Genomic DNA, 10,321 nt, shown 5'->3' on the forward strand with positions numbered 1-10,321 from the left:
GTTGAGCCAGCTGCTAGTTATATACCTGTAGTATCTTAAGCAGATCGAACCTGATATACTGCCTTGATCCTGTGAGACAACCACGTGTCTCGTGTAACGCTCTTACTCTATATAAAATGGTCCTCTTAGCTAGCAATTAATCAATCAAGCTTTTCACCTCTCACAGGTTATGAGGCCCGTTTTGCGCACAACGCTGCCAATTCGGGATTCCTTGTTGATATAATCGTTTTTTCTTGCTTATTGCTTCATTTGATACGCCTCTCAGCGGTTAAAATCATCTTATTCCATCCAAATTGACGCATTCTTGAGATCTTGTTTTGATTCTCGCACTATTGCTTGCTAGGGCGTAGTGGAACGCACAATGTTCAAATAAAAAAACACTCTATTGGCGGTTATCCACGCCACAAAAGCTTATATTGGCAAGGATCCAATATGAAGAGCAGGGTTACTGCTACTACTAAAAATGGTGGAGAATAATCCAAATAACCCACTGTCATGACCGCTCGCGTTCTCGCGGGCAACCCCCCAATCCAACCGTTGAGGATACGGATGATACCCCACAGCTGCAACCACATCATCATTCTCATAAATTCTTCTCATGAACATCTACCTGGCACATTCAACAGTTCAGTCTTTGAGAGTCCCGAGCCTTTACCAATCACCTCATCACCAATCTGTTTCAATGATGGGATTATTACAGCTCTGACCACCACCTTCCACTGGCTGATCAGAGCTCTGAACAAGATGGAATCTCATCATGATGATCTTGAAAAAGACTCTTTCAAACCCTCAGTCAGTGATGATCTTGATTCTGAAGTCACTGAATGAGCTGCTGAAGATAGAAACCTCTGATGTTTATTAATGAAATGTAAAATAGAGAAGCAGAAATGTAAGAGCTTTGTTAAGAAAAAAAAATTTTAAAAATCAAATTGAAATTGAAGATGATCTGCATTGTTAATAAAATAAACTTCAATTCAACTTTCAATACACTCATATGAGATTCTGATCTCAGTGAGAAGTTGAAATATAATCTATATAATTCTGACAACCATGTTAATAAAGTGATTACACAATTCAAGAAGAATATTAAGAATATTGTCAAGCTGAACACTTTTACTTACATGTTGAATTATATGTCATGAGTGGTTTTGATGAAAATCAAGTTAGTTGACATTTAATATTGAGATATAATTGAGAAACAGCAGAAAGAGAATCCTCTTCAGAATGCTGAAAATGCATTTTTTTAAAATATTTATAATCATTAATAATTATTCACCTTCATATTCAATTTTTTGAATGCAAGTGTCAGATCATATTTTGTAAAATATAATAAAGATTAGAATATATTTACTTTTTAATATACAATTGAAAAGAAATACTTCATTCTGAAGATTTAATTACACTACAAAGCAATCATAAAATTCATTTTTCTTGATGAGTTTTAAATTATTAACATGCACAGTTTCTTTGATAAGTTATATGTGGTTATCTTGAAATTGAAAATGTTGAATGCTACCTCTTTGAATGTCTGAGTATTTGACATATTCTATTCCACTCTGCCGAATAATTGATGGGGTTATGTTCAGAAGAAGGTTGAAGAGGTTCAGTAATTAAAATTAACATCAGTTGTATTAAATATTCATTGTGAGGGGTGATGACAGTGTGAAGAGTGAATAGTAGAAGATAGTATATAGTGTAATAGAAGATAATAGTAATAATAATTATAGTTGTAGTATAGTTGAAGTTGTAGTTGTAGTTGTAGCTAATCGCTGAAGATGAAAAGAAAGAGAAAGAAGATGTGCGAAATACATGCATCCATATATATATACATATAGAAATAGTGGTAGCGAGAGTATAATAGAAAGAGGTAAGAATAGACGAAGATATAAACAAAGATAATAATAAGGAAATAATAACGAGTGCATTACATTCATCTTCTTATGAAGAAGATCTGTTCCTGCTTGAACTCTTCAAAAGAAAAAAAAACCATTCAAAGTTTAGATATTGCTGTCAATTCCACTCAATCTGAATCAACTGCAGATTTCAATAATACATTCAACTCAGTCTGAGGCAGTTGTTCAAGATGCAGTTATAGCAGTTTCTACAGCAGTGATTGAAGTGATTTTAACACCTCATCAATCTGCTCTGAGTGTAAAAGAACTCATTTCAGATACATATGCTGATTCATCAATACTGATCAAACATTTAAAGAATGAAAAATCAGTAATGCTGCTAAGCTTAAAAAGTTCAAGAATAAAAAAAAAAAAAGAAAAAAAAGAATGAAAATAAAAAAAATAAAAATAAAAATAAAAACAATAATGAAAGTAAAATTTATCAATTGATGAATCTCACTGAAATGATAAACATGTCAATCTGCTTAATTGAGCTATGTAAGAATCCTCTTACTGTATAAAATAGTGGCGCCGGTTGTCATATTACAAGCAATAAATCTGTAATGCACTCGTTTATTATTTCTTTATTATTATATTATCTTTGTTTATATTTTTGTCTATTCTTACCTCTTTCTATTATACTCTTGCTACTTCTATTTCTATATGTATATATATATGGATGCATGTATTTCGCACATCTTCTTTCTCTTTCTTTTCCTTCTTAGCAATTAGCTACAATTACACTACTACTATAATTATTATTACTATTATCTTTCACTACACTATATACTATCTTTTACTATTCACTCTTCACACTGTTATCACCCCTTACAGTTTCTAATCACTCAATCTTTGAGAGATGATTTGTTGAGTAATAATCATGATCTTTACCCACAGCATCCACTGTACTCATGCTACTGCTGAATTAGAAGCAACAAACATCAGTGAAGAAAATTATAAAACATGCACCTCTGCCACTGAAAGTGTGTAACAAGCATCAATCTTTTTTATAAAATTAGACTTTGAGTATAATTCAGAAGAGGACACCTCTTTTGAAGATTTGAATGCAATTGAAGCTGAGAAGATAGCTGTGACTAGAAGAATTAAGAAGTTACAGACTGAAAAGAAATTGTGAGAACTTCAACACTGATGCAATCTCTCTTTATATTATAGAAAAACCAACTTTTTCCGTGAAAAACATACTGTAACGTGACCTCATGTGATATCACGTGCACCCCATCAAATTCATGAATGGATTGAACAGCTGGCTCTGCGGCCTGTATAGCTCTGATATTAATCTTTATTATTTCCTTTACAGATATTCTCTACTGTATTTACATTCTTTATACTCTTCTCTACATTCATTACAATCTATATATGTTCATTAATATACTCATTTCATGCACCTCTGCTCAGTGTGTGGGGATTCTCATCCTCTCAATGTATTTGAACATTTTCAATTCAATGCATTATTCCATACATGCTCTACATACCATCAAACTCAGTATTGCATATGCAAAACATGTTTAGTTCAAATCTTTCATCTGTCATTGAGAAATGTAGCTGCTTCTGTGCTCAACTTATAGTGAATTGAATTGTCATACTGTGATATGTGCTGTAAAGATCATCTGTTTCATCTGTTTCATATTGTTATTCATATTTTCAAGAACTGCACTGATTGCTGAGCTCTCAATTATGAATATATTTGTGATGTCAAACATTGTCATTTGACAGCTACTGCTGCTGTTTCTGCAGCAGATGAAGTTGCTAATTATATATATATGAATTCCCTGAATCAGCTGACTCTCAATGATTTCATCATTCAAATGAATTTAATTATTTTTAAATCAGTTGTTAATTTTTCAATTATTTACAATTGTTGATCTGTTCTCTACAGCTTTCATTTCTATATCTGTTGCTATCAATCATTTAATTTTAATTGAATGAATGTCTACTGCTCTGTTTGTAGAGTTAAGTATTGAATTGATGAATGTGTATATAAATTGTTAAAAACCTTCTCAATGTTTTTTATATGCTGTGTAAGAGATGCTGTGAGATTGCTATCTGTCAGGGAATCTCCATCAGAGCTACATGTATGTATGTATGTATGTATAGGTTTAACGTCCCGGAGAAAACACGGGCAGCGCCCGTGTTTCAGAAGCCTCCCGAAGGGCATGGAGACGTGCTACGCTGGAGAGATTTCTATGTACACAGAGAGAGAAAACAGAATCCAGGTGGCAACTCTTGAGAAGACTCAGCTCATTGCAAAGGATTTTTCTGAGCTGCGCATCCACTTCTGGCCCGACGTATGGCCATTCATGGTGGGGCTATAGTGTGGTTCCCTGAGGGGACCGCCGCTGCCGTGCCTGGAAGGCTTTATAGTGAGCAGAGAGGGATACCTCTCTCAGTTGATCAGAAAGCTGTCTGTGCTTCTAACATCAGAAGAAAGACAGACAAGATAAATAATGAAGGAGAGAGCACTGAAGAAGGTTGTGACAGGAAAAGAGCAGAGAATGACAGAGAGAGCAAAGAAAAGAAGGAAGAAGAAGCATTTGAGCCGATAGAGACAAGGGCAAACGAGAGGAAAACAAAGCAGAGCACGCGTAGATACAATGCCGGCAGTCAAAACCATATCAGCTGAGTCAGACACGTAGACTGTACTGATTACACCACAGCTAATTGAGACAGATGAGCCTAGTTGTGCTATCTGTACTGTCTGCATAGACTGTGATGTCCCTGGCAGTTGCACTAGCTACCGTGGGTGTACTCAGCAGGCCGGCCTCGTGGAACTGCTGCGGGGGTTGTCAGATGGTTTGCAGCCAGCCGGCTGCGTTACCTTGTGCAGTACCGTGTGTAGAACTGCGTGCAGTCCAGCAGTTCTACAAAGTCTGTAGGGGTCAGAGACCCTAGATAGGCAACAGCTGTCGCCCGGTTGTGTGGCCGTGCTGCTGGCCTCTTGGGCCAGTGAAGAAAGTGCCTCTGTGAGTGTCGACAGAGCACCAAATGTTCTGGGCTCTTGTTGTGTCCACAGACACAGGTGAGCCTCGCATCTGCATGCTGGAAACGCCTGTGGTACCAGGAGAAGTCCCCATGAGAGGAGCGGAGTGCGAGCCAGCGGTGAAGGGCATGCCGTGGCATGGTGAGCTCCGGAGGGGCCTTCACTTGGTATTCCACAGTCGGCCTGCTGAAACTCCAGCCCCGGTACCAGTCAGAGAGCCTGCCACAGGCTCCACTCCACCACTTTCGCCTTGCCTCTTGGCTGAGCTGCTTGGCCACTGTGCGGACCCCACTGACTGTGGGTGTGGCCTCGAGACCATAGGCTGGGGCTGCAGTGGATGAGACTGCCCGCTTAGCCAAGCGGTCTGCTTCCTCATTGCCCTCTATCCCCATATGCCCAGGAGCCCATTTCAGGCCGACATTGTGCTGTCTGAGGAGCTCATGGCAGCGGTTGTAGGCCCAGTTTGAGGAGGCTGCTGCACTGCCCCGTATGCCCCAGATGACTGAGGTGTTGTCGAGGCAGAGCCAGATCTGAGGGTTGCTGCTGTCCTCTGTGACACAAGGTAGGAGCTTCACAGCGCACTCTAATGCCCGGCAGGCACCAACTGCCTCAGCGTCGAAGATATGTGACATAGAGCTCAGCGCAGCTGAGAAGCTGGCCAGCTGTTTATTTCCCTGATAGACTATGAAGCCATAGCCCACCTGCCTGCTGTTGTCAAGGCTCCGTTCTGATCCATCTGAGAAAACATATAGATCTGTTGAGGGTTGACTTCTCCACCATTCCTTGAATGCCTGAGCAGCATTCTTTTTGTCTACACCCTCTGTGGGGTCTGTCCCGCATCCCTCTGAGTAGTGTGGGATGGCAAGTGTGTGTCTATTGACTTCAGGTAGCAGCGCCCCCAACCGCTGGATCTTGGTCTTTGAGCGCTGCCGGGTTCCAGCCCCTCTTCCTCGTGTGATCATTGGAGGTGCTATCCGTGAAGCCAGTGGGTGCTTCTCATCCACCACCTGAAGCCTTGTCGCGAATCGAATTTTGGCCTCCTCCAGAGCTACCATTGCTGATGGGAGCCCAGCATCCCGGTATAGGGCAGCGATGGGCGTTGTACGGAAAACTGGGAGGACCCCTCTGGCTGCCATAGTAAGCACCTTCTCAACTGTCCCCACATGCCATCCCAGGCGGGAGCTAACCTCCCCACTCCTACCCGTGTGCCTTGCTGGCTGCGTGCGGCCGCCGTACCAGGCCTCTGTGCCATAGAGCAGTGAGGGAACCACGCAGGTGGTGACCGCCTTCCGCAAAGCGTCTGCTGGGGGCCCGTCTCTGGTCTTTCCCAGACTCCCGGATGTGCTGGGCCACGGCCCCTTGCCCTTCTTTGCCCGGGTGGAGACATGTGGTCTCCAGGTGAGCCTTCTGTTGAAGTGTACACCCAGCAAGCGAAGTGCTGGCTCCTGTCCAGCTGGGGCAGTAACAGGGTGAACAGTGAGGTCCTCAGACACAACTACTGCTGGTGCCTCATTGTGTCGCTTTCTTGTAAGATGGATCATCTCAAGTTTCTCTGGTGCGAAGGCCACCTTGTTTATCTCCCCCCACCTCAGAATACTCTGTATATCCTGTCTGAGAAGGGTGGCATTGTTGTCAAGTGAGTGGGTCGCCCGCCAGATGTTCAGATCATCCGCATAGCCAAAGCGCAACTCCGAGTTTTGCCACAGCAGCTCTGCCAGGTACAGAAGGAACAGTATTGGTGACAAAGGAGACCCCTGTGGCGTGCCACATTGCATCTGATGTGCTGCTGTGGTGGTCCCCTCCAGCCGGACCTGAGCTCTGCGTTCAGTGAGGAAACTGTCAATGAGCTGCAGCAGCTCGCGTGGCCACCCCTGCTGCGCCATCCGCTGAAGCAGCCGCCTGCGCAGCACAGCATCAAAGGCACCCTGCACATCCATTGTGACCATGGACACTTCTTTGTTTTGTGCGAAGGCTGCCTCCACCTCATGAGTGAAAGTAGCTACCAGGTCCATTGCAGATCGTCTGGGCAGCGCCCCCCCATGCTGTGGGCTGACTATGCCGTGAATGAGTGCCGTGTACGCCAGTCGCCTTGCAATGATGCGTTCCAGCCCTTTGGAGATTACTGAAAGCAGGGCAATGGGCCTCCAGGAGCGGACTGAGCTTCTATCTCTCTTACCCACCTTGGGTATCATTGCCACCTCTGCCAGTTTCCAGGCTCGTGGGAAGTGGCAGAGCCGGAGGCAGCAGTTGTATAGCTGCTGTATAAAGAGGGACACATGCTGCCAGCATGCTTTGAGCATCCGCACTGTGATTCCATCCGTGCCTGGGGAGGTGCTCTGTACCCCAATGGTGTTGCGCTCCACCTCCTCCATCCCAACCCGGGGGTTCCAGGGCAGGTTCCCCATGCCGCTCCAGTGCTCATCATCCAGTGGGTCATACTCCAGATCATCAGCTGAGTTGTATCGCTTCAGAATTGCTTGTTGAAGTGCCTCAGCTTTGGCGGCTGTCTCTTCTATGACCTGATCCCCAATCACCAGAGGGTGTGCTCTGAGGTTGGGTTCCAGCTTATGCCATGCCACCACCCGGTACAGGTCTCTACCATCTCTGGCCTCATTGATCACCTGCCTCCAGTATGCACGCTTGGCCTTGCGCACTGCATCCTTGAACTGGTGCTTCGCGGCCTCTGTCTGGTGAGTGGTGAGCTCTCGGTGCGCTCTTCGGCAGTCTGCTGTCCACCAGGGGGCTGTGGTCCGCCCTTGTTGAGCTGGCTTACTGACTGCCTGAGCTGCAGCCAGAAGACTCTGAGTGAAGTGCTGGGCCAGATCATCAAGCTGTGCCACATTTCCAACCCCCTCTGGGCAAGGCATGTCCACCATGAGACCTCTGACAAGATCTGCAAAGGGCTCCAGCTGAGAGTCTGTGATCTTGATCCGAGCATCACTCAGCTGTGTTTGAGGTGTTGTTGGCAGCATAGTGATCATAGACTGGTGATCTGAGCCGCAGTGTAGATCTTGACGCACTGTAGTGGAAGCAAAGGCCACATTGGAGAAGGTGAGATCAATCACATGACCTGCTGCATGAGTCGGAACCCCTATCTCTCCCACAAAGTCCATCCCATGTTCACTGGCCCATTGGACAAGCTCCCCGCCTCGGTGCAGATTCACTGCCCCTGGTTCAAAGGCATCATGCCGTACGTTGATATCCCCACCTATCAGACAGCGGGCTGGTGGGCTCAGATTGGTCAGATAGTCCATGACTGCGTCTGTCCCAGGCTGTCTGTACACATTGAGAATGTGGCAGCCATTTACACTGACCCATAGCAGATCCCTGCTTTGCACAGACCGGTGTTGCTGTGCTCTTGTCTTTGAGCCCTTGCGTACATATGTCATGACCCGGGGCCTCTCCTCCTCTCGCTGCTCCGGGTTAGTGTCATCCCAGCAGTCTATAGGCGCAAAGCACTCATATGCTGGGTGGTTAGAAGTCTTGGTGCCAGGGTGTGTGTATGGCTCCTGTATACAGACCACTTCACAGCCCTGCTCGAAAGCAAGCTGCAGAGCTGCTGTGTGACAGGGGGCTGCCCTGGCCGTATTTGCCCAGAAGACCTGCAGGGGGCGATTTTCCTGCTGGTTGTTCCTGCGGCGCCAGCCGCGTCGCTGGTGTTGGTGTCCTAGCATGAGGAGTCACTTGGTGAGCTGCTGCCGAAGTCCACCTGCGGGATGAGGTTGAAGACCTCCAGACCTGCCATCTGCATGCTGGAGTCAGACTGTTCTTTAGCTGCTTGGCTGTGCTGCCGCACTGCTGTGCGAGCTGAGCGTCGCCTGGTGCGGGCCATCTGCCAGGTGGCACCCTCCTCACTGATGGAACTCTGAGTCGCTGCCCGCTTGCGGGGTGCTAGCCCAGCGGGCTGTGTTGACTGGGTTGACTGAGCGGTTGGTGTAGGCACCACCACTGCGACCATTGGTGCTGGCTGTGCTGGCGGCGGTTGCCGCTCCTGAGCATCCCTGTGGCACCTGTCGCCAAGGCGGCGAACAGCTGCTAGCTCTTTTTGAGTCAGGCGCCTGAGGGTGCCATTCACGCGCCTGGGTGCGGCAGGGCAGTGCTGATGCCCAGCTGGGTAGGGTTGGCAGCAGTTGGCACATCTTGGCGCTCTCTTGCACTCCGCGCCTGTTGGCCCCTCATGCTGGCTTGTGGGCTCACTGCAGTTGGAGCATCTTGCCAGTCGCGCACACTTTGGTGGGTGGCAGAACCCCTGGCATCCTGGGTTATGTCTCACTGCCAAAGGCCTTTTCTCAATCAGCCTGGCCCTCTCACTGGCATTGAAGAGTGAGAAGCCTTTTACCGGGGCAAGGAAGGAGACAATCCATGTAATCTTCCCTGTCTTGGGGTTCACCCCATGACGCGAGGGTCGACAGCTCACTGGCTTTACCTTTGCCTGAGCCAGAACCTCTCCCTCAATCATCTTGTCTGTGGGGATTCTTGCCCCTTCCCAGTCCTGGACAGATTCTGGGACCCCTGGGACAGCATAATTGTACCACCGCTCTGGTAGCCGGATCTCCGTGGCGCCAAGGACTTCACAGAGAGTAGCCACTGCCTTCTCAGTGGTCAGAGCGTCGCGTATGCCTCTGTCGCTTGGTGTGATCGCCCAACCTGTCCTGGTGGGCTCCACCTTCGGCACATTGGCCACATCCACCACCCCCTGAATGTTTGCAACGATTGCCTGCCGCACATCTCTGGCTGGAGGGTGACGAGGACTCGTGGGTCCTCCTGCGGTTTTGTGCCCCCTGTGGGGCCCCCTGGCTGACTGGCGCTTTTGGGCTGCAGGCTAGCCCCACTAGCCCTGCCTGCCGAGGAAGCCGCAGTCTTGGCAGGGGCAACCCCAGGGAGGGCAGAGTTTTCCCCCTCTGAGCAACACCCGCCCAGGTAGTCGGCTCCCTCGCAGCTGTCTTTGCTGCATTTGGCTGCGGATGAGTATCCGGGGCAGCACCCTCTCTCAGAATTGATGCTGCACTCAGATCTACTGTCACATACTTGACAAACCTCTCACAGAAGATTCAGGCAAAGTTCTAACTGACTGACTGCTTCTCCTCCTCAACCCAGCTGTCCAGAGTCTTTGCCAATCTGATGAGAGCCTTCTGCTGCAGGTTCTGTTGCTGCTGAGCCTCCTCAAACTGCTTCTGCAGCCGAGAGGTGGCCGTGGGGATGCTGTCGCTGGCTCCTTTGAGGACTGGGGGAGGCATTGTGACAGTCTTCCTCTGCCTCTTGCCAGCCTTTCCAGTGACAAAATTGGCCGGTGACTCCGGCTCCAGTGGCCTGGTGTAGGCCGTTTCGATGTCCTTGGGCGGACGGGAGGGCGAGGAGGGCTCCATGACCACTCAACCTGTGCAGTACACTCTACCCGGAGAGAGATCGCAGAGGGCGTGCCGATTGATTA

The 10,321-nt window shown here is 47.4% G+C and overlaps 3 protein-coding genes across 3 annotated transcripts; 1 reads left to right on the plus strand and 2 right to left on the minus strand.

Annotated features, from left to right (window-relative positions):
• Nucleotides 1-4,066: 4,066 nt before the first annotated feature.
• On the plus strand, nt 4,067-4,456 carry HCAG_08370 (predicted protein; the record flags this gene model as incomplete). Its single annotated transcript, XM_001536538.1, has 2 exons — nt 4,067-4,198; nt 4,364-4,456. 2 exons carry the CDS (start codon nt 4,067-4,069, stop codon nt 4,454-4,456), a joined length of 225 nt encoding a protein of 74 aa, XP_001536588.1.
• A 268-nt stretch (nt 4,457-4,724) lies between these two features.
• Nucleotides 4,725-8,279, minus strand: HCAG_08371 (conserved hypothetical protein; the record flags this gene model as incomplete). Its single annotated transcript, XM_001536539.1, has 1 exon — nt 4,725-8,279. The coding sequence occupies one exon, from the start codon at nt 8,277-8,279 to the stop codon at nt 4,725-4,727; it is 3,555 nt and encodes a 1,184-aa protein (XP_001536589.1).
• Nucleotides 8,280-8,557: 278 nt separating this feature from the next.
• HCAG_08372 (predicted protein) lies at nt 8,558-10,256 on the minus strand (the record flags this gene model as incomplete). The annotated part of the gene is made up of 3 exons (XM_001536540.1): nt 8,558-9,481; nt 9,538-9,838; nt 9,967-10,256. 3 exons carry the CDS (start codon nt 10,254-10,256, stop codon nt 8,558-8,560), a joined length of 1,515 nt encoding a protein of 504 aa, XP_001536590.1.
• Between the last annotated feature and the right edge of the window lie 65 nt (nt 10,257-10,321).

This window comes from Histoplasma capsulatum, genomic scaffold, assembly GCF_000149585.1.
Source record: "Histoplasma capsulatum NAm1 scaffold_11 genomic scaffold, whole genome shotgun sequence".
In the NCBI taxonomy this organism is placed as follows: Eukaryota; Fungi; Ascomycota; class Eurotiomycetes; order Onygenales; family Ajellomycetaceae; genus Histoplasma; species Histoplasma mississippiense.